The sequence below is a fragment of the Oncorhynchus gorbuscha genome, linkage group LG02 (genome assembly GCF_021184085.1).
Source record: "Oncorhynchus gorbuscha isolate QuinsamMale2020 ecotype Even-year linkage group LG02, OgorEven_v1.0, whole genome shotgun sequence".
NCBI lineage: Eukaryota > Metazoa > Chordata > Actinopteri > Salmoniformes > Salmonidae > Oncorhynchus > Oncorhynchus gorbuscha.
In genome coordinates, this window is record NC_060174.1 from 36,225,753 (window position 1) to 36,249,739 (window position 23,987).

Consider the following 23,987-nt stretch of genomic DNA (forward strand, 5'->3'; position numbering starts at 1 on the left):
CAGCTATTTTCAGGTCTCTCCAAAGATGTTCAATCGGGTTCAAGTCCGGGCTCTGGCTGGGCCATTCAGAGACTTGTCCCGAAGCCACTCCTGCATTGTCTTGGCTGTGTGCTTAGGGTCGTTGTCCTGTTGGAAGGTGAACCATCGCCCCAGTCTGAGGTCCTGAGTGCTCTGTGTACGGTTTTCATCAACGATCTCTGTGTACTTTGCTCCGTTCATCTTTGCCTCAATCCTATTCTCCCAGTCCCTGCCGCTGAAAAACATCCCTACAGCATGATACTGCCACCATCATGCTTCACCGTAGGGATGGTGCCCGGTTTCCTCCAGATGTGACGCCTGGCAATAGGTCAGATTTCAATCTTGGTTTCATCAGACCAGAGAATCTTGTTTCTCATGGTCTGGCAAACTCCAAGCGGTCATGTGCCTTTTACTGAGGAGTGGCTTCCATCTGGCCACTCTACCATAAAGGCCTGATTGGTGGAGTGCTGTAGAGATGGTTTTCTTCTGGTTCTCCCATATTCAGAGGAAATCTAGAGCTCTGTCAGAGTGACCATTGGGTTCTTGGTCACCTCTTTGACCAAGACCCTTTTCCCCCGATTGCTCAGTTTGGCTGGGCAGCCAGCTCTAAGAAGAGTCTTGGTGGTTCCATTCTTCTTCTATTTAAGAATGATGGAAGCCACTGTGTTCGTGGGGACCTTAAATGCTACAGACATTTGTTGGTACCCTTCCCAGATCTGTGCTTTGACACAATCCTGTCTCGGAGCTCATGGCTTGGTTTTTGCTCTGACATGCACTGTCAACTGTGGGACCTTATATAGACAGGTGTGTGCCTTTCCAAATCATGTCCAATCAATTGAATTTTAGCACAGGTGGACTCCAATCAAGTTGTCGAAACATCTCAAGGATGATCAATGGAAACAGAATGCACCTTTGCTCAATTTCAAGTCTCATGGCAATGGGTCAGAATACTTACGTAAATAAGGTATTTCTGTTTTCTATTTTTAATGCATTTGCTAAAATGTCAAAAAACTGTTTTTACTTCGTCGTTATGGGGTGTTATGTGTAGATGGAGGATTTTTATTTATTTAATCAATTTTAGAATAAGGCTGTAACGTAACAAAATGTGGAAAAAGGGAAGGGGTCAATACTTTCAGAGGACACTGTATACATATAGTACCAGTCAAAAGTTTGGAAACACCTACTCATTCAATTATTTTTTTGCCCCACATTGTACAATAACAGTGAAGACATCAAAACTATGAAATAACACAAATGGAATCGTGTAGTAACCAAAAAAGTGTCAAAAAATCAAAATATATTTAATCTTTTAGATTCTTCAAAGTAGCCGCCCTTTCCCTTGATGACAGCTTTGCACACTCTTGGCATTCTCTCAACCAGCTTCTTGAGGAATGCTTTTCCAACAGTCTTGAAGGAGATCCCACATACCCTGAGCAAACGGGTGAATGTGGAGGCCAGGTCATCTGATGCAACACTCCATCACTCTCCTTCTTGGTCAAATAGCGCTTACACAACCTGGAGGTGTCTTTTGGGTCATTGTCCTGTTGAAAAACATACGATAGTCCCACTAAGCGCATACCAGATGGGGTGGTGTATCACTGCAGAATGCTGTGGTAGCCATGCTGGTTAAGTGTGCCTTTAATTCTAAATAAATCACTGACAGTGTCACCAGCAAAGCACCCCTACACCATCACACCTCCTCCATGCTGCACGGTGGGAACCACAAATGTGGAGATCATCCATTCACCTACTCTGCATCTCACAAAGACACGGCAAAAATCTAAAATTTGGACTCCACAGATCAAAGGACAGATTTCCACCGGTCTAATGTCCATTGCTCGTGTTTCTTGGCTCAAGCAAGACTCTTCTCCTAATTTGTGTCCTTTAGTAGTGGTTTCTTTGCAGCAATTCCACCATGAAGGCCTGATTCACACAGTCTCCTCTGAGCAATGGACATTGGATCTGTGGAAATCTGTCCTTTGGTCTGTCTGCCGTGTCTTTGTGAGATGCAGAGTAGGTGAACGGATAATCTCCACATGTGTGATTCACACCGTGAAGCATGGAGGAGGAGGTGTGATGTGTGGGTGTGCTTTGCTGGTGATTTATTTAGAATATCTCGGTCTCAATCCACTGCATCCTCCGATGTCAGCCTTCTGCATCTGCGATGGAAGATGACAGAGCTACAGCAATGTATGTCAAACCTGGAGACATCTCGAAAATCGGCCTGGTCATGAAAACGTCCATAGCATCTCCTCTATGGAAAAATGTTGTCTATGACCCCAAAATGTGTCACGGAAATCGTCTGAAGGTAACCTGGTACCGGGCTGAAAAATGTATGAAACTGAATAGGGCATTTCTTTGTCAAAGGTATACAGGTAGTTCCATGGTAAAAAAAAAATAAAATATTCTGAGCTTTTTTATACTTCTCAGATATAGGACAGACATTTCAAGACATGCTTCTTTTTGATAAAAAAATGTATTCTCAGTTTTTCCATGCATGAAACAGTTATTCAATGCATTTCTATGGGCCAATAGGCCCAAGGCCAAATTCAATGTTGCATCAAATCGTTTTTTAATTTTATTCTAAAATATATTTATTTTATACCTACCAGGGGTCCTCAAATTCAAAATCAAAAAGCTAAATTTTTCTTGGTATGGCCATCTTAAAACAATTCCATATGTTCGTTTAGTAGTAGTCACATTGCTGTCACTCCTCTCTTGAATGGCAAAACCGGTTTGAATGGTCCGCTGGCTCCCAGCAGCAAGATTTTGATTGGATGGTGCAGGAGCAGATGCGTCAAAGTAGTGGGATGGGGTAGTGGGTTTTAGGTTAGTTGGAAGTTGGAGTGTAAGGTTAGTTGGAAGTTTTTTTCTATTCATTTTTTTCTCACCTTTTCCCATTTTGTGTCACAAAGTATTATCGATATATATATAATAGTCAAATTGGGGGGTTAAATTCCAAAGAAGAATAATGATGTATGTTGTTGCTATGTCCATCACTGTTTTCAGACCAGGAAGGACACACGTTACCTTATGCTAGTTTGCAACATTGCAGAAAAAAAACGTAATTCTGTTTTGTCAGAAGTGTGCTCTACAGACAAAATCGATGGGGGTTTAATCTACGATTTCCCTGCCATCCTCAACATTGATTAAAATAATCCTCAAACACTGTTACAGATTTGCCTCTGATTGGGGCCTCCAAATCACTAAATGCGCCCCTGTGTGTACAATTCATTATCAGGTAGAACAGACAACCAGTAGGCTCCGGATCTCGAGGGTAAGAGTTGAATACCCCTGCCCTAGTGAGTAATCCCAACTCCACCTTTACTTTGGCAATATGAATAGTGGACTTTTATTGTGGAAAATTCCGAAACGACGTGCCCCGGAACTACTTTTTGGTGTTAATGACGAGACGTTAGCATTTTCCATTCGTACAGTCCGGACGCTAACAGCAATGTGTATTTTTTTATTAGCTTAGCTAATTATCAATTTAACAGAAGTAACCCAGTTGTAGCAGTGAATTGTCATATAGCGTCGAATAGTGAATATTAGCTACATCTACCCGGTCTTTGAGAGGATAACCTTCCTGTCATGTTTGGGAGAGAGGCGGAGGTCAGGCGCGCGGGCTGTCAACAATGTCCAGCTGAAAAAACGCTACTGGGTCTCCAACTTTCTCGTAAGTCATAGTCCTGGTAACGACACTGACGTCTAATGACATAGCTTAATATGTTAGCTACCTATGCTGTTTTTTTACAGACGTCAATTTTGTGGGGCGACCCGGTCGCACAGAAATGGCTATCTACGCATGTCACTGTCAACTGCAATGCCGTAACGCTAGCTAACTTGTAGCTAGCTACTGGTGGGCTGGACACATGAAAATGTGTGCGTTTTTTTCCTGATAAAAACTAGTTCATTGCATCCACCATGGAGCCCAGTGTCATAATATTACCATATGTCCCAGCTGCTTGCCATAGTTTGAAGTAATCATTGAAAAATGTGCATTATTTAGGGAATTTTTCACCCTATTTAGGGCATTGACTTAAAAAAGCTGCATACAAACATGGTCACTTTTTTTGCTTTCTTGAGTCAGGCAGGTGATTTCTGTGGGGGAGCCAGCGGAAAATACTGAGTGAAGGGGTTGGTCATTTTTTTAATAGTTGCTCCTTGATTGGCTCAGTGTTCTGTCACTCAATGGGGACACTACTTTACTTCACTGCAGTTGCCATACCAGGCAGTGATGCGGTCAGGATGCTGTTGATGGTGCAGCTGTAGACATTTTCTGAAGATCTGGGGACTCATGCCAAAATTGTGTCACTTCTCTTGCGTTCAGTGCATGCAGAGTCAGGGTATATGCAGCACTTTGGGCCGCATGGCTCGTTTCGAACTGTGTGAAGACCATTTCCTCCTAACAAAGACCATAATTAATTTCCCTGAAGTTTACATAATTATGACATAACATTGAAGGTTGTGCAATGTAACAGCATTATTTAGACTTAGGGTTGCCGCTCGTTCGATTCAATATGGAACGGTTCCATATTTCACTGAAAAAATAAACGTTTGGTTTTCGAAAAATGATAGTTTCCCCGGATTTGACCAAATTAATGACATAAGGCTCATATTTCTGTCCGTTTTATTATATTATAATTAAGTCTATGATTTGATATTTGAGAGAGCAGTCTGACTGAGCGGTGATAGCAGGAGCAGGCTCGTAAGCATTCGTTCAAACAGCACTTTCCTGCGTTTGCCAGCAGCTCTTCGCAATGCTTGAAGCACAGCGCTGTTTGACTTCAAGCCTATCAACTCCTGAGATTAGGCTAGCAATGCTATACGAACATCCAATTGTCAAAGCTATATGAAATACAAATGGTATAGAGAAATAGTCGGTCATAATTCCTATAGTAACTACTAGAGGTCGACCGATTATGATTTTTCAACACCGGTACCGATTATTGGAGGACAAAAAAGGCACATACCGGTTAATTGTCCGATTTATAATAAAATTTAAAAAACAGCTGACGATGTAAAAATTTGTCATTCTGCCTCGTTCCTAGGCCGTCATTGAAAATAAGAATGTGTTCTTAACTGACTTGCCTAGTTAAATAAAGATTAAATAAAGGTGTAAAAAAAAAAATCTGATTGTTCTGAAAACTTGAAATCGGCCCTAATTAATCGGCCATTCCGATTAATCGGTCGACCTCTAGTAACTACAACCTAAAACTTCTTAACTGGAATATTGAAGACTCATGTTAAAAGGAACCACCAGCTTTCATATGTTCTGAGCAAGGAACTTAAACGTTAGCTGTTTTACATGGCAGATATGCACTTTTACTTTCTTCTCCAACACTGTGTTTTTGCATTTATTTTAACCAAATTGAACATGTTCCATTATTTATTTGAGACTAAATTGATTTTATTTATGTATTCTATTACCGTAAGTTAAAATAAGTGTTAATTCAGTACTGTTGTAATTGTCATTATAAAAAATATATGGTATGTATGTATATATATGTATGTATGCATGTATGTATATGAGTTGCAGGGTCCTTATTATAGTGATGCGCTTCCTGGGCACTATGGTGTTGAATGCTGAGCTGTAGTCAATTAACAGCATTCTCCTATAGGTGTTCCTTTTTGTCCAGGTGGGAAAGGGCAGTGTGGAGTGCAATTGAGATTACGTCATCTGTGGATCTGTTGGGGTGGAATGAGAATTGGTGTGGGTCTAGCCTATCAGAGAGGGTGCTGTTGATGTAATTTATGACCAGCCTTTCAAAGCACTTCAAGGCTACCTACGTGAGTGCTACAGGGTGGTAACCATTTAGGCAGATTACCTTCACTTCCTTGGGCACAGGGACTATGGTGGGCTGCTTGAAAGAAGTAGGCATTACAGACTCGTTCAGGGAGAGGTAAAACATTTCAGTCAATACACTTGCCAGTTGGTCAGCACATGCTCGGAGTACACGTCCTGGTAATCTGTCTGGCCATGTGGCTTTGTGAATGTTGACCTGATGAACGTCAGAGCTGGTGTAGTAGGATTCAATCTTAATACTGTATTGACACTTTGCTTGTTTTATGGTTCGTCTGAGGATTTCTTATAAGCTTCCAGATAGGTGTCTCGCTCCTTGAAAGTGACAGCTCTAGCCTTTAGCTCGTTGCAGATGTTGCCTGTAATCCATGGCTTCTGTTTGGGATATGTACATAAGGTCACTGAGGGGACGACGTCGTCGTTGCACTTATTGATGAAGCCGATGACTGAGGTGGTATACTCATCAATGCCATTGGATGAATCCCGGGAACATATTCCAGTCTGTGCTAGCAAAACAGTCCTGTAGCATAGCATCCACGTCATCTGACCACTTCCGTATTGTGAGAGTCACTGGTATTTCCTGTTTTAGCTTGTGAACAGGAATCAGGAGGATAGAAGTATGGTTAGATTTTCCAAATGGAGAGCGGGGGAGAGCTTTGTATGCATATCTATGTGTGGAGTAAAGATGGTCTAGAGTTTTTTTCCCCTCTGGTTGTACATGTGACATGCTGGTAAGACTGATTTAAATTTGCCTGCATTACAGTCCCCGGCCACTAGGAGCGCCACTTCTGGATGAGCATTTTCTTGTTTGCTTATGGCCTTATAGAGTTGGTTGAGTGTGGTCTTAGTGCCAGCATCGGTCTGTGGGGGTAAATAGACGGCTACGAATAATATACACTGTTCTAAAAAATAAACAACACAATGTAACTCCAAGTCAATCACACTTCTGTGAAATCAAACTGTCCACTTAGGAAGCAACACTGATTGACAATAAATTTCACATGCTGTTGTGCAAATGGAATAGACAACAGGTGGAAATTATAGCCAATTAGTAAGACGCCCCCAATAAAGGAATGGTTCTGCAGGTGGTATCCACAGACCACTTCTCAGTTCCTATGCTTCCTGGCTGATGTTTTGGTCACTTTTGAATGCTGGCTGTGCTTTCATTCTAGTGGTAGCATGAGATGGAGTCTACAACCCACACAAGTGGCTCAGGTAGTGCAGCTCATCCAGGATGGCACATCAATGCAGCTGTGGCAAGAAGGTTTGCTGTGTCTGTCAGCGTAGTGTCCAGAGCATGGAGGCGCTAGCAGGAGACAGGCCAGTACATCAGGAGTTGTGGAGGAGGCCGTTGAAGGGCAACAACCCAGCAGCAGGACCGCTACCTCCGCCTTTGCAAGGAGGAGCACTGCCAGAGCCCTGCAAAATGACCTCCAGCAGGCCACAAATGTGCATGTGCAGAAACAGACTCCATGAGGGTGGTACGAGGGCCCGACGTCCACAGGTGGGGGTTGTGCTTACAGCTCAACACCGTGCAGGACGTTTGGCATTTACCAGAGAACACCAAGATTGGTAAATTCGCCACTGGCGCCCTGTGCTCTTCACAGATGAAAGCAGGTTCACACTGAGCACATGTGACAGACGTGACAGAGTCTGGAGACGCCGTGGAGAACGTTGCACCACAGACTGTCCAGGAGTTGGTGGATGCTTTAGTCCAGGTCTGGGAGGAGATCCCTCAGGAGACCTCATCGGGAGCATGCCCAGGCGTTGTAGGGAGGTCATACAGGCACGTGGAGGCCGCAGACACTACTGAGCCTCATTTTGACTTGTTTTAAGGACATTACACAAGTTTGATCAGCCTGTAGTGTGGTTTTCCACTTTAATTTTGATAATTTGTGTGTGATTTTGTCAGCACATTCAACTATGTAAAGAAAAAAATATTTAATAAGAAATAATATTTAATTCATTCAGATCTAGGATGTGTTATTTTAGTGTTCTCTTAATTTTTTTGAGCAGTGTAGATGGTGTGGTCTACACCTTATTGTAAGGTACTCTACCTCAGGTGTGCAATACCTCTACCTCAGGTGTGCAATACCTCAAGACTTCTTTACTCCTCACTTTTCTATTTTTCGAGTTATTCCTACTCTTTAAATGTCAGCAACCTATGTCACCTGACCACGTGCCCATGTCAGGGCCAAACAGAACTGTCAGCATTCTTAGCAGCACACCTGCAGTGTGATCTTAGGTTTGTTAGCTCATTAATGAATTCATCTTTTATCATGGTCTGACGAATACAGGTAAACAGTACACGTGTTGGCATTGTAATAATGGAAAAGATGGAGACCCGTGCACTGTCTTATTATTTTTTTCATTTTAAACTGAGGCTTGAATGCAAAATAAAGATATTAAAACATCTTGGTGCCCATCAAATCGGTGCATAAATTAAAAGATTTAAACATTTCTTCGACAGTGTGCAAGTCTCCATCTCTTCCAGTATTCTTATTTTGACTCCTACGCACCTGGAACAGACACTTCAGTAATAAGGATCTTAAGAGTGCAGACGACCTCTTATTTAGGCATTATAATATTGAAATTATTTACCTTTTAATTATTGCATCTGCAGGTTAAGACCAAGCTGAATCATGCCGGGGAAGCTGAAAGCTAAGATTGTGGCAGGGCGCCACTTACCTGTCATGGACAGAGCCAGCGACCTCACTGATGCCTTTGTAGAGGTGAGCATCCTGAAAAACATCAGGTCAATGTAATCCTACAACCATTTCAACACGTTCAGTATACACTGTGTTCCAGTGCTGCAGTCCTAGCCTTGTGGTGTTCTTCATTGATGTTCTAACAGGTCAAGTTTGGCAACACAACTTTCAAAACGGACGTCTTCCCCAAGTCACTTAACCCACAGTGGAACTCGGAGTGGTTCAAATTTGAGGTAAAATGTCTGGATATGGCTTTTTGACTTATTCTCTGTGAAATTAGTTGCAGGATGTATTTGTGAATGGCATTGGATTACAGTGTAAATATGCTACAGTCAACATGATAGTCCTGTATCCTTATTTCCTCAACTTTGTCACCCTTCCTGTAGGTGGATGATGAGGACTTGCAGGATGAGCCGTTACAAATCACAGTGCTGGACCATGACACTTACAGTGCCAACGATGCAATAGGGAAGGTCTACATTGACATCGACCCTCTGCTCTCCTGCGAGGCTGCTACTGTCATTTCTGGATGGTTACCCATCTACGACACGATACACGGTGCATTTTTATAGGGTCTTTCTATTTGATTTCAATCACCTTTTGACTATCACTTTTTGATGTAGTTGTCCATGGTCACAAAGTGAATTTTTTCACCTCATTGCCAAAACATTCAGAAGATGGAGGTGCTGTAAGTTGACCCTTTTGCACACCCCACCATACCATTAGACATCCAGTTCTTCATCACTGGAACATTTTTACAGATGAGTTTGATATAATTTAAAAGCTTATACATAAAATAATTTAAAAAAAGATTGTATGGAAAGTTTCATTTAAATCAAAAGTTAAAAAGTCATCACAGAGAATTCTACAAGATCATTCCATTTGACTATCTACCATGCTATACACGGAGTCTGTTATATAGTACCCCATCTGACACTAATGATGTCAGTCATATACTTCCCCATCAAAAGGTGCATGGCTACAGTGGGACTTGTTAGATATAGAGCCAGGCCTCTAAAGGAACACACAGTGTTCTCTGTGTAACAGCCTGTAAATGCATTTTGTTGCTCTCTGCTGCCTTACTAAAAGCTGTTCTTTAACTGTGTCTGTTGGGTCATGATGATAAAGTTCCTGTCTTCCTGGTGTCAGAGGGGACAGTAACGAGTTATTGAAGAGTTGGGGTTTCTAGGGTTAGGTGCTGATTCTGACTGGTAGTAATGTTTCTGTTGATCTCCTCTCTTGCAGGTATCAGAGGGGAGATTAATGTTCTGGTGAAGGTGGACCTCTTCAATGACCTGAACCGCTTCAGACAGTCCTCTTGTGGTGTCAAATTCTTCTGCAGTGAGTCTGGTTCGCTATGTGGCTGTACTATAGTAGAGATGAGGTCTAATCACAAGAAATTACGATAATGTGTGTGTTTATGCACGTCTCTGTGTATTAGCAACGTCCATCCCAAGGTGTTACCGCGTGGCGCTGGTCCATGGCTTTGTTGAGGAGCTGGTGGTGAACGAGGACCCAGAGTACCAGTGGATTGACCGCATCAGAACCCCCAGAGCTTCAAACGAGGCCCGACAGCGACTCATCTCTCTCATGTCTGGTACATAACACCACTATCAAACACTATATATATACACTCCCCTATGTTTTTATTTGTTCAGTGAAGTGAAAATGTTTAATTGTTCTCTATAGTCCAGCATTTTGGAAATGAGATCAAATGTTTTATGAGGTGTCAGTACAGGAGTGTCACCCTTTATATTTGAGGATATTTTTGTGTCTTCAGAAAGTTTTCATACCCCTTGGCTTATTCCACATTTTGTTGTTACAGCCTGAATCCAAAATAGATTACATTTATATTTTCTCATCCATCTACACATAATACCCCACAATGCCCAAGTGAAAACATGTTTTTAGAACTTTGCTAATTTATTTAAAATCCTGTTTCCATTGATCATCCTTGATTATCCTACAACTTGGAGTCCACTTGTGGTAAATTCAATTGATTGGACATGATTTGGAAAGGCACACATCTTCCAGAAGGACAACCATCTCTGCAGCACTCCACCGATCAGGCCTTTGTGGTAGAGTGGCCAGATGGAAGCCACTCCTCATGCACATTACGTCCTGCTTGGAGTTTGCCAAAAGGCACCTAAACGATTCTCTGGTCTGATGAAACAAAGGTTGAACTCTTTGGCCTGAATGCCAAGCGTTACGTCTGGAGGAAACCTGGCACCATCCCAACCTGGCACTGCGCGTCTGTCTTTCTTGTGTTTGATATGCTGTCTAGATAGCTGCATGTAACTCCCCACTTGAGTTTAGCATTGAGGCAAAAAACAATCTGCGAGTTTGTACGAACATGTTCATATTTTTTGTGTACAACATGTAGCCCAACTCCCCTCTTGAAAAAGGACCATGGAATTGCACTTATGCTTAATAGCCTACTGAAGCATGGAAGTTTGACGGGCTACACCAGACAAAGGCGTTCACTGCCGGTCAAGGACAGGGAAGCGGCAGCGGAGCACTGAGCAACAGCTACGTTTAAAAAAAATCCTGTGCAAGAACAGAAATCTCTGTATCTTTAGCCACGGCAAATCAGGTTTCCAGAAAATCCAGAACCTCAGCCACTCCATTAAATTAAACCTTCTCTTCTTCTGTGTTTGTGTGTAGGTGAGCTGCAGAGGAAGATAGGTCTGAAAGTGTTGGAGATGGGTGGTAATGCGGTGGTGGGGTACCTGCAGTGCTTTGATCTGGAGGGAGAGTCAGGTCTGGTGGTCCGAGCCATCGGCACCGCCTGCACTCTGGACAAACTCAGCCCTGGGACGGCTCCCAACACTACCACACACACCAACACACACACACTCCCCAACACCGCCCCCACATCCAATGCCTGCAACTCTCCTTCCAAGGACAGCAAAGAGTGAGTATTGAGTAATCGCATGAACATGGAGCCTGTGTGTGCATGCGAGAGAGGGAGAGAGAGTATCTGTCTCCTGCCATTGTACTGACTCCTGTTTGTTTTTGGGGCTCTCAACATTTTTGGTCTATTTTAGGGCTGGGCTGTATACTGTATTTTACTATATACCGGTATTGATGCACGGGCCGGTTTGGATTTTTTCTTTACCCTCCTATAATGGTATTTCAATACTTGTGTTGTTAAATGTGATAGGGAAATCTGGGGCTTGTAAATGTCAGTTTTTATAGTTTGCTCTGTTTGCTACTTGTTGTCTTTCTCCTATTGTCCAGCTGCGTGCCGCTTTCCAAACCAAGCCCTGACCCCTGTCACACAAGGAAAGAGCGGTTGCTTGACCACTGAGTCAAAAGCACATTTTTTCTGTTCAGTCTGCATGGTCAGATAGATGCAACAAGATGTTGGTGACATGCTACTTTCCACAAGCGTTCTATAAGTAAACTATTAGTTTGTGTATCTTACTGTCTGCTAGTTTGTAATTTCGTAGGAAGTTAGCCGCTAATGCTAATCACAAGCTAGTTGGCTAGCTAGCTTGCTAAATGTACTCAAGAGCAAGCATGTTGTTTGTGCAACGGTGTATTCTAAATTAAAGAAGTATAGGCAAAGTATAAATATGTTAGCTAGCTTGCTACATGAGGTAAGAAACGATGTAATGTAACATTACAATTATGGTCATCTGTCAATAATTCCTCCCTGCCTTATTCATTCGTTCAAACAACTATGTACTCATTGTGCTTCCCACTATATTCCAACTATTTAATTAGAATAATAATTATATTTCCATGATTCCAACAGTTCACCAATTAACTAGGCCTAGATTCTTTGCCCGTATCATGCTGCCTTGCATGGCACAGTGTGGAAATGCTGAAATGAAATGTTTTTTTAGTTTGAAGTTGGATTTAACAGTATAAAACAGAGTGGAGAAAGCCCCATTGAAATCACTTCATTTGTGTTGCCACCCTAATGTCATTAACCACTCATCAAGCATATAGAGTTATTTTATTATTCAAAAACATAAAATACAGTCATACCATAAAATAAATTGTAAAGAATATTGTGATATGATATTTTGGCTGTATTGCCCAGCCCTAGTGTTTGTGTATTATAATCATGTGACATGGCTACATTCCTTATCTGGGACATACACACAGCCCCCCTCCCTGTACAGCCTCCCCTCTCTCTCTCTAGTGAGTTCTAGATGAGTTATATGTCTGAGGGCTGTGCATGAGCTTGTTACTGCTAGTGCACGGTCAGAGAGGAATGGATGGAGGGGAGGGAGGGATGAAAGGAGGTAGGGTGGGTGCCCGATGCAAGCATTTTCTTTAGCTACAGCATGTAGGTGCATGTTAAAATGTAAAAGGAGGGGGTAGAGAACCTCATATTTTGTCTTGTCTTTTGTTGTACTCTATTTTTCTTTGCTGCAATGTTGTGGTGTGTTGTGTTTCTCTTCTTCTCTACCTTTGCTGCACACGGATTGGCTCTTCTCTTGCTGTGTGCGTTTGGATTCGTCCACTCTGTCCGTCTCTGCGTGGTGAATGGTTCAGGTCTCCCCTGGCCCACGGATGTCGCTCCACCCACAACAGCCCTGTCCACTCAACCTGCAGCTCTCAGAGACTGTCCCACTCCCAGAACTTCTCTGTCTCTGTCCCTACTCTGGTCTTCACTGGTACGGACAGAGAAAAAGAGGGAGAGTGAAGGAGGGAGGGAAAGAGGAAGGCTGATCGTTACTGGTTCAGAGTGAGAGAGCGAGAGAGAAGGGGATTGAGGGAGAGAAATATTGTCCCAGAACTTCTGTGTTCCTACATGGGTCTTCACTGGTACATAGAGAGGGGGGGAGAGATTATTAAAGAGAGGTTAGGAGACTGAGGTGAAGGGGGGTGGAAAGGGAAAGCCAGAGCAAGGGACAGAGAAACGAGAGATAATTACCTCCCCCTTCCTAAAAAAACAAAAGTAACAAGGAGAACCCCTTCCTTGCCATTAGATGAGAAGATGGTGGCATCCACAGCCCCAAACTCTTCCTTTGTCGCCCTCAGCCAATCATAGAGCCCCTACAGGCAGAGCCACACACACTGTTGTACATTAGATACCCACCCAAGCAGATCCATCCCTTCCACCTGTCCTCAGCACCCGTCTTAGTCCAGTTTTAGTTTAGTCAACTTTATTTGTCTCCAAGGCGCAGTCACTCAGAAACCTGTTGTGCTCAATTCCATTTCAATTCAGTTGAATTTTAAATTCCACTACAAGAAACTGCTCATTCCTTTGGTGTTGTTTTGGTATGGCCCATGTTTGTGTGTGTGTGTGTGTGTGTTTCTGCCGTGCTTTCCTCCTCAGTTGGATATACAGTATCTGTGTTTCTGTTTACCAGTGTTTCCCTTAGGATTTTTTTCAGCAGTGGTGGTAAAGTTTTTTTCTGGATCAAAATGGTGCTTAAATTGTGGGTGTTGTGAAAGTGTTTTAGTGGGTGTGGCCAATGGTGCGGTCTCCGACCCAAGATTTTAGAAGCCCTCTTGGCCGCAGAGACAAACTGTTGCTGTTTTAAAGCAGATTTCCTGCAATTCTACACATTTTGCCATGGCTTATGCAGTGTTCTTATGCTGAGTCACATAAACATTATAACTAAATCAATGGGGGCCCCCATGCCATGTAAATTTGGAAATGTAGTTTCTCCCTGACTGTTAGTTCTGAAAGATAATCTTATATATAAAAAAATATACTGAACAAAAATATCAACGAGGCCTCCCGAGTGGTGCAGTGGTCTAAGGCACTGCATCACAATGCTAGCTGTGCCACTAGAGATTCTGGGTTCGAATCCAGGCTCTGTCGCAGCCGGCCGTGACCGGGAGACCCATGGGCCAGTGCATAATGGACTAGGGGAGGGATTGGCCGGCAGGGATGTCCTTGTCCCATCGCGTACTAGCGACTCCTGTGGCGGACTGGGCGCAGATCTCGCTGACACGGTCGCCATGTGCACAGTGTTTCCTCCGACACATTGGTGCGGCTGGCTTCCAGGTTAAGTGGGCGTTGTCAAGAAGCAGTGCGGCTTGGTTGGGTTGTGTTTCGGAAGACTCACGGCTCTCGCCTCTCCTGAGTCCGTACGGAAGTTGCAGCGATGAGACAAGACTGTAACTACCAATTGGATACCACACAGTTGGGGAGAAAAAGGGCAACAAAAAATTTGGGGGGAAAAAGAGGTAAAAAAATATCAACGCTGCATAAGTGTTGGTCCCGTGTTTCATCAGCTGAAATAAAACATCACAAAAATGTTCCATATGCACAAAAAGCTTATTTCTCTCACATTTTGTGCACCAATTTGTATACATCCCTGTTAGTGAGCAATTCTCCTTTGCCAAGATAATCCATCCACCTGAAAGGTGTGGAATATCAAGAAACTGATTAAACGGCATGCTCATTACACAGGTGAACCTTGAGCTGGGGACAATAAAAGGCAACTCTAAAATGTTTAGTTTTGTCACACAACACAATGCCACAGATGTCTGAAGTTTTGAGGGAGCGTATTATGGCATGTTCACTGCAGGGATGTCCACCAGAGCTGTTGCCAGAGAATTGGATGTTCGTTTTAGAGAATTTGGCAGTACATCCAACTGGCCTCCGTAGACCAAGTGTAACTAGCCCAGGACCTCTACATCCTGCTTCTTCACCTGTGGGATCGTCTGAGACCAGCCACCTGGACAGTTGATGAAATTGTGGATTTGTACAACTAAAGAATTTCTGCACAAACGGTCAAAAACAGTCTCGGGGAAGCTAATCTGCATGCTTTTCCTCCTCACCATGGTCTTGACCCAACTGCAGTTCGGCTTTGTAACAGACTTCAGCGGGCAAATGCTTCAATGGCAACTGGCAACTGAATCCCGGTTTCAACCGTTGTGTGGGTGAACGGTTTGCTGATGTGAACAGAATGCCCCATGGTGGCGGTGGGGTTATGGTATGGGCAGGCATTGAGCATGTTTGGGATGCTCTGGATCGACTCGAACGATGGCTTGTTCCAGTTCCCGTCACTATACAGCAACTTTGCACAGCCATTGAAGAGAAGTGGGACAACATTCCACAGGCCACAATCAACAACCTGATCAACTCCATGTGAAGGAGATGTGTCGTACTGCATTAGGCAAATGGTGATCAAACCAGATACTGACTGGTTATCTGATCCACGCCCTACGTTTAATTTAATTTTTTCACCAACAGGTATATCTATATTCCCATCTAGAAGAAACACAAACCTATTAAGATGGTGCTGGCTAGCGGAATAGAAAACTTGAAAATAAAAGAGAGCCGCACACTCTAGGAGCTCAGATGCAAAAATTGAATTACCAACATTTCGACAGCCAAGCTGTCTTCATCAGGGTATATATATATTCCCAGTCATCAAATGTGATTGGTTTCATACACATAGGTTAGCAGATGTTTTTTTCTTCTTTTTTTCTAAGGGGTGGATTAGCTTAATATTGCAGAAAGAATGTTGCTTCCATCAATGTAATTGTCTGCATCATTTCCAATTCCCCATATATTTTAATGGTAAATATATATATATATCCATACACACATGCATACATATACACATACAGTGCCTTGCGAAAGTATTCGGCCCCTTGAACTTTGCGACGTTTTGCCACATTTCAGGCTTCAAACATAAAGATATAAAACTGTATTTTTTTTGTGAAGAATCAACAAGTGGGACACAATCATGAAGTGGAACGACATTTATTGGATATTTCAAACTTTTTTAACAAATCAAAAACTGAAAAATTGGGCGTGCAAAATTATTCAGCCCCTTTACTTTCAGTGCAGCAAACTCTCTCCAGAAGTTCAGTGAGGATCTCTGAATGATCCAATGTTGACCTAAATGACTAATGATGATAAATACAATCCACCTGTGTGTAATCAAGTCTCCGTATAAATACACCTGCACTGTGATAGTCTCAGAGGTCCGTTAAAAGCGCAGAGAGCATCATGAAGAACAAGGAACACACCAGGCAGGTCCGAGATACTGTTGTGAAGAAGTTTAAAGCCGGATTTAGATACAAAAAGATTTCCCAAGCTTTAAACATCCCAAGGAGCACTGTGCAAGCGATAATATTGAAATGGAAGGAGTATCAGACCACTGCAAATCTACCAAGACCTGGCCGTCCCTCTAAACTTTCAGCTCATACAAGGAGAAGACTGATCAGAGATGCAGCCAAGAGGCCCATGATCACTCTGGATGAACTGCAGAGATCTACAGCTGAGGTGGGAGACTCTGTCCATAGGACAACAATCAGTCGTATATTGCACAAATCTGGCCTTTATGCAAGAGTGGCAAGAAGAAAGCCATTTCTTAAAGATATCCATAAAAAGTGTTGTTTAAAGTTTGCCACAAGCCACATGGGAGACACAACAAACATGTGGAAGAAGGTGCTCTGGTCAGATGAAACCAAAATTGAGCTTTTTGGCAACAATGCAAAACGTTATGTTTGGCGTAAAAGCAACACAACTCATCACCCTGAACACACCATCCCCACTGTCAAACATGGTGGTGGCAGCATCATGGTTTGGGCCTGCTTTTCTTCAGCAGGGAAAGGGAAGATGGTTAAAATTGATGGGAAGATGGATGGAGCAAAATACAGGACCATTCTGGAAGAAAACCTGATGGAGTCTGCAAAAGACCTGAGACTGGGACGGAGATTTGTCTTCCAACAAGACAATGATCCAAATATGAAGCAAAATCTACAATGGAATGGTTAAAAAATAAACATATCCAGGTGTTAGAATGGCCAAGTCAAAGTCCAGACCTGAATCCAATCGAGAATCTGTGGAAAGAACTGAAAACTGCTGTTCACAAATGCTCTCCATCCAACCTCACTGAGCTCGAGCTGTTTTGCAAGGAGGAATGGGAAAAAATTTCAGTCTCTCGATGTGCAAAACTGATAGACATACCCCAAGCGACTTACAGCTGTAATCGCAGCAAAAGGTGGCGCTACAAAGTATTAACTTAAGGGGGCTGAATAATTTTGCACGCCCAATGTTTCATTTTTTGATTTGTTAAATTTTGAAATATCCAATAAATGTCGTTCCGCTTCATGATTGTGTCCCACTTGTTGATTCTTCACAAAAAAATACAGTTTTATATCTTTGTTTGAAGCCTGAAATGTGGCAAAAGGTCGCAAAGTTCAAGGGGGCCGAATACTTTCGCAAGGCACTGTATATACATACACATACCTATATAGACATACATACTTTTTAAAGACCACCTTTATTACCCGCAAACCCTACCACCGATCCCCCAATTGGAGTAAACTAATAAACACTTCTGCTTTTACCTTCAATTTATACATCTTATACACATTTTACGGACAGTCTACTTGATAATAGTTCTCTTTTGTTTGTTCTTAGTCCTTCCTCTATTTCCATCCAGTTTGATTTCTATTTGTAACTGTGCTATTTCACAAAAGTTCCTAACCTATATACATTTTACAGATCCTGTATGTTTTACAATGTTAATCTTGTTATTAGTCCCATCCTTTAGCTCCATTCAACACCTCCCATCTATCTCTCAACATCAGCCATTTCGGCTTTCTATTTTGCCTTATCTGGTTTTAATAATTTAAGTTTACACTGAAAATTTTACACCCCCATTTTAAAATAAATTATATATATATATATATATATATATATAAACAGATTCAAAAGTTTGTACACACCTACCCATTCAAGGGTTTTCCTTTTATTTTTTAAACTGTTTTCGATATTGTAGAATAATAGTGGAGACATCAAAACAGTGAAATAAACAAATCAAAATATATTTTAGATTCTTCAAAGTAGCCACCCTTTGCCTTGATCCAGGCTGTATCACCACCGGCTGGGATTGGGAGCCCCTTATGGGGGTGCAGAATTGGCCCAGCGTCGTCTGGGTTTGGCCGGGGTAGGCCATCATTGTAAATAAGGATTGACTTGTCTAGGTTAAATTTAAAAAATAACAAAAATATTCACACACTTGGCATTCTTTCAACCAGCTTCACCTGGAATGTTTTTCCCACAGTCTTGAAGGAGTTCCCACATACGTTTTCCCTTGTCACTCATTCCAAACCATCTCAATTGGGTTGAGATCGGATGATTGTGGAGGCCAGGTCATCTGATGCAGCACTCATTACTCTCCTTCTTGGTCAAATTTCCCTTACACAGCCTGTAGGTGTGTTGGGTCATTGTCTTGTTGAAAACAAATGGTAGTCCCACTAAGCACATACCAGATGGGATGGCGTATCGCTGCAGAATGCTGTGGTAGCCATGCTGGTTAAGTGTGCCTTGAATTCTAAATGAATCACAGACAGTGTCACCAGCAAAGCACCATCACACCTCCTTCCCCCCCCCCATGCATTACAGTGGGATACACACATGCATAGATCTTCCGTTCACCTACCCTGTCTCACCAAGACACGGCGGTTGGAACCCAAAGTCCAAATTTGAGATTTTCGGACCAGAGGACAGATTTCCACTGATCTCATGTCCATATTGCTCGTGTTTCTTGGCCCAACCCAGTCTCTTCTTATTATTGGTGTCCTTTTAGTAATCTCAGCATGAAAAGAAACATCTCTTTCAAGACCCTGTCTTTCAAAGATAATTTGTAAAAATCCATGCATTCCAGTTGACTACCTCATGAGGCTGCTTGAGAGAATGCCAAGTGTTCAAAGCTGACAAGGCAAAGGGTGGCTACTTTGAAGAATCTCAAATTCAAAATAGATTTTGTTTTGTTTAACACATTTTTGGTACTACATGATTCCATATGTGTTATTTCATGGTTTTGATGTCTTCATTAGTGTTCTACAATGTAGAAATAGTCAAAATTTAGAAAAACCCTTAATTAAGTAGGTGTGTCCAAACTTTGGACTGGTACAAAATATACAGTGCATTTAGGTTAGTTAACTATTAAGACCCCTTGACTCTTTCCACATTTTTGTTACGTTACAGCCTTATTTTAAAATAGATTAAATAGTTCCCTCCCCCATCAATCTACACATACTCCATAATGGCTGAGCAAAAACTGTTTTTTAAATGTATTTTTTAATAAAAAAACAACCGATATTTCGAGGACCAAACAAAGCTGATACTGATTTTTTTTAAATATATATATTTTTTTACATTTTAAAATTCAATTTTAAAAAAGTATTTTAATTTTTATTTATTTTTGTTAAAATTTATTTTTTAAATATATATATTTGTAATGATGACAATTAATTCAGATCCTTTAATATAATAATATAATAATATATGCCATTTAGCAGACGCTTTTATCCAAAGCGACTTACAGTCATGTGTGCATACATTCTACGTACTAAGTACTTTGTTGAAGCACCTATTTTAGTCAGATGTTTTGGAGTGGTGGCAATGTTTTTGCAGCAGTGCCCCCCCCCCCCACTGCTAAATTAATCTAAGGGAAACGCTGTGCTTACGCTTCATGTGCTTGGCTTTCTGTTCCGCGGCCAAGTAATTTGCATTCCACACACTTCACATACATCTATCAGCAAAGCATCTCTCTACACCACACCCACACTGACTGATGGGTGTGTGTGTTCTCCTGGCAGGCCCGTGTTCAGTGAGGACCCCCCCATTCCCTCTCCGGCCCCCCACGCCTCTCAGAACCCTTCCTTCCTCCTCTCCTCCTCCCTTCTCTCCATCCAAGCCATGCAGTCGCCAGTCCTCCTCCTCAGACACAGACCTCAGTCTGACGCCCAGGATTGGTAAGACCTCACCAGCCTCCTCACCCTCTCCTCCCCTCTCTGCACCTTTCCTCATCCCCACTCAGAAACTCACTGAGTTGTTTATTTTGCTATCCCAGTTCATTGTTTTTATTGATTTATTTCAAGTAATTTTGTTAGAATCACACTGACAGCAGCTGTTGACCATAGTTCTATAATAACCCACACTTCCCCTAGGACAGGACATGGCTCCCCTTACTGGTGGAAATACACCCTTTGATCCCCCTCACTTCCTCTCTTCCCCAACTCCCTTCTTCCTAAAGGAGTTGTATTTCCCTTTTTTCCCCCTGTCAGATTTCAAATCATGTGACTCTCCTCCACTGTCTTTCTTTTCTGCTTTTCTTGCTGTCTTCTTGTTTTCTCTTTGTTTTCTGTCTCCCTACCTCCTGCCTCTCTCTCTCTCTTCACCTCTTTCTCTGCAGAGAGGTTTGTGTCTAGTCCTGGGGTCTTCCTCTGTCCCAGTTCCCCCACCCTCTCCTTCGATTCCCCGTCCCTTCCTTCCTCTGGGCTAATCCTGTGCAGCATTGGGTCTGCCCTCAGAGCCTACACCCCACCCCCTCTCCCCTCTGTCCAATCAGAGGGGTCTGTGTTGAGAAAGACTGTATCATTCAGTGAAGAGCTGATGCTGGCGGCCTCCGGTAGGACGGTCATGAAGGTCTATAACTGTCTTTAACACTATAACACCCTGCAGGAGTCATAAAGCCCAACAACACCCCTTATAACACTTGTTACACTTAAATAGTTAAATAGCCTTTATTATAGTCTCTGGTAGGGCACAAAGTTCAGAAGTCATGAAGCACTAAAACACCTTTTACAAACTGCATCTACAACCTCTAACAGCCATAAATGTGCTCCTCTCGAACTTTACCCCACTTAACCTTGGGTGAAATGTCCATCCTTGCTGGTCTCTGGCCCTGATACTAACTGCCCTGGAGTGACCCCCTGCCCATGTTTTTATACCCCAATGTGTGGTTTAAGGCATGTCCAGCCCCCCCACAATCACCCCCTTTTGCAAGTCTCTATGGTGGTGTAGTATGCAGTAGTGTACAGAGGGGATAATAAAGCAGCTATGTGAATGTTCTCTATCGTCACAGGTAGATTTATGGGAATGTTGTCATTAGCAAAGGTGTATGATAAATGCTATGTAGATATTAGCTTAGTATTCTAAGGGACACTTCATCTGGAATTTGCATGGTTGTCGAGGTGTTCCAGCTCGCACAAGCTAAGGCTCTTGCAAGGCTACTTACATACTTGTGGTTGTCGACGAATGCCAGCTTTCTGTGATGAAGCGATGTGATTGGTGAAGTGGTGTTCTCTCGTCCTATCAGGGATGGGGAGTGGGGGCAGCGTTGGAAAAGAGGCTGGGCCTCTGAAGACCCTCCTCAGACAACATACCCAATCAGCTCTGGAGCAGAGGGTAAGCACACACACCGGACACACACCGCACTGCATTTTGCTTTGTGAAAGGGTGAATTGTGAAGAGTTTGTGAGGGTGAAGTATGATTATGTTCGTGAATAATGTTCCGTCTCTCCATCTTCTTGACCACTCCTTCCTCTCAGGGAGCCTCACCCTCTGGTATATTTGTAAACACCAGGGTATGACACACACACAGTGTTTGTTCTGGATGCTTCTATCAAACCTCTTTCCTGCCTGAGTTCTGCTCAGGGGTTTTAGTCTTTAGTTGGGCTGCTTCTCAACAGTTTACAGTGGTTTCCTCTCCTTACAGTGCATTCGGAAACTATTCAGACACCTTGACTTTTTCCACATTTTGTTACGTTACAGCCTGATTCTGAAATGTATTCTTTTTTACTTAATCAATCTACACACATTTACCCCATAATGATAAAGCAAAAACAGTTTTTTAGATTTTTTTTGCAAACATATGAACAAATATTTATATTTACATAAGTATTCAGAACCTTTACTCAGTACTTTGTTGAAGCACCTTTGGCAGTGATTGTAGCTTCAAGTCTTCTTGGGTATGACACTACAAGCTTGGCACACCTCTATTTGGGAGTTTCTCCCATTGAGAGTCCTTTAGATTTGCATTTGCATTTTGCATTTAAGTCATTTAGCAGACGCTCTTATCCAGAGCGACTTACAAATTGGTGCATTCACCTTATGACATCCAGTGGAACAGTCACTTTACAATAGTGCATCTACATCTTAAAGGGGGGGGGTGAGAAGGATTACTTCTCCTATCCTAGGTATTCCTTAAAGAGGTGGGGTTTCAGGTGTCTCCGGAAGGTGGTGATTGACTCCGCTGTCCTGGCGTCGTGAGGGATGTCTTTAGATGTCTTTTGGCAAAGTCCAAGCAGGCTGTAGTGCCTTTTACTGAGGAGTGGCTTCCGTCTGGCCACTCTACCATAAATTCCTGTTTGGTGGAGTGCAGCATCGATGGTTGTCCTTCTGGAAGGTTCTCCCATCTCCACAGAGGAACTCTGGAGCTCTGTCAGAGTGACCATCCGGTTCTTGTTTACCTCCCCCAATCAATTGATTGGACATGATTTGTAAAGGCACATATCTGTCTATATAAGGTCCCACAGTTGACAGTGCATGTCAGAGCAAAAACCAAGCCATGAGGTTGTAGGAATTGTCTATAGAGCCCGAGACAGGATTGTGTCTGCACAGATCTGGTGAAGGGTACCAAAACATTTCTGCAGCATTGAAGGTCTCCAAGAAGACAGGGGCCACCATAATTCTTAAGTGTAAGAAGCTTGGAACAACGAAGACTCTTCCTAGAGCTGGCCGCCCGGCCAAACAGAGCAATCGGGGGAGGAGGGCCTTGGTCAGGGAGATGACCAAGAATGCGAAAGTCACTCTGAAAGAGTTCTGGCGTTCCTCGAGGGAGATGGAAAAATCTTTCAGGACAACCATCTCTGCAGCACTCCACCAAATCAGGCCTTTATGGTAGAATGGCCAGATGGAAGACACTCTTCAGTAAAAGGCACATGACATCTCACTTGGAGTTTGCCAAAAGGCATCTAAAGATTCTCAGACCATGAGAAACAAGATTCGCTGGTCTGATGAAACCAAGATTGAATTATTTGGCCTGAATTCCAAGCATCACGTCTGGAGGAAACCTGGCATCATCTCTACGGTGGAACATGGTGATGGGAGTATCATGCGGTGGGGACGTCGGCAGGGACTGGGAGACTAGTCAGGATCGAGGGAAAGATGAACATAGCAAAATACAGAGATCCTTGATGAAAACATGCTCCAGAGCGCTCAGGACCTCAGACTGGGGCGAAGGTTCACCTTCCAACAGGACAACAACCCTGAGCACACAGCCAAGACAACGCAGGAGTGACTTCGGGAAAAGTACGAGTGGCCCAGCCAAAACCCGGACTTGAACCCGATCTAACATCTTTGGAGAAACCTGAAAATAGCTGTGCAGCAATGCTACCCATCCAATCTGACAGAACATGAGAAGATCTGCAGAGAAGAATGGGAGAAACTCCCCAAATACAGTTGTGCCAAGCTTGTAGTGTCATACCCAAGAAGACTCAAGGTGGAAATCGCTGCCAAAGGTGCTTCAGCAAAGTACTGAGTAAAGGGTCTGAATACTTATTTAAATGTGATATTTCAGTCTTTTTACATTTGCTAAAATATCTAAAAACCTGTTTTTGGTTTGTCATTATGGGTTATTGTGCGTAGATTGATTAGTAAAAAACAAATTCATTTTAGAATAAGGCTGTAACCTAACAACGTGAGAATGTCAAGGGGTCAGAATACTTTCCGAAGG

General features: G+C 42.8%; 1 protein-coding gene across 1 annotated transcript in view; it reads left to right on the forward strand.

The window, feature by feature from the left end:
- The first annotated feature begins 3,391 nt into the window (after nucleotides 1–3,391).
- The window catches only part of LOC124001617 (C2 domain-containing protein 5-like), a 41,726-nt gene continuing 21,130 nt past the window's right edge, over nucleotides 3,392–23,987 (forward strand). Inside the window, 11 exon segments of the mRNA XM_046308571.1 lie at nucleotides 3,392–3,694; nucleotides 8,445–8,553; nucleotides 8,676–8,762; nucleotides 8,916–9,087; nucleotides 9,775–9,870; nucleotides 9,971–10,126; nucleotides 11,194–11,443; nucleotides 20,068–20,085; nucleotides 20,087–20,223; nucleotides 20,664–20,879; nucleotides 21,570–21,658. Coding sequence (XP_046164527.1) covers nucleotides 8,464–8,553; nucleotides 8,676–8,762; nucleotides 8,916–9,087; nucleotides 9,775–9,870; nucleotides 9,971–10,126; nucleotides 11,194–11,443; nucleotides 20,068–20,085; nucleotides 20,087–20,223; nucleotides 20,664–20,879; nucleotides 21,570–21,658 — 1,311 coding nt within the window. The 5' untranslated portion in view covers nucleotides 3,392–3,694; nucleotides 8,445–8,463.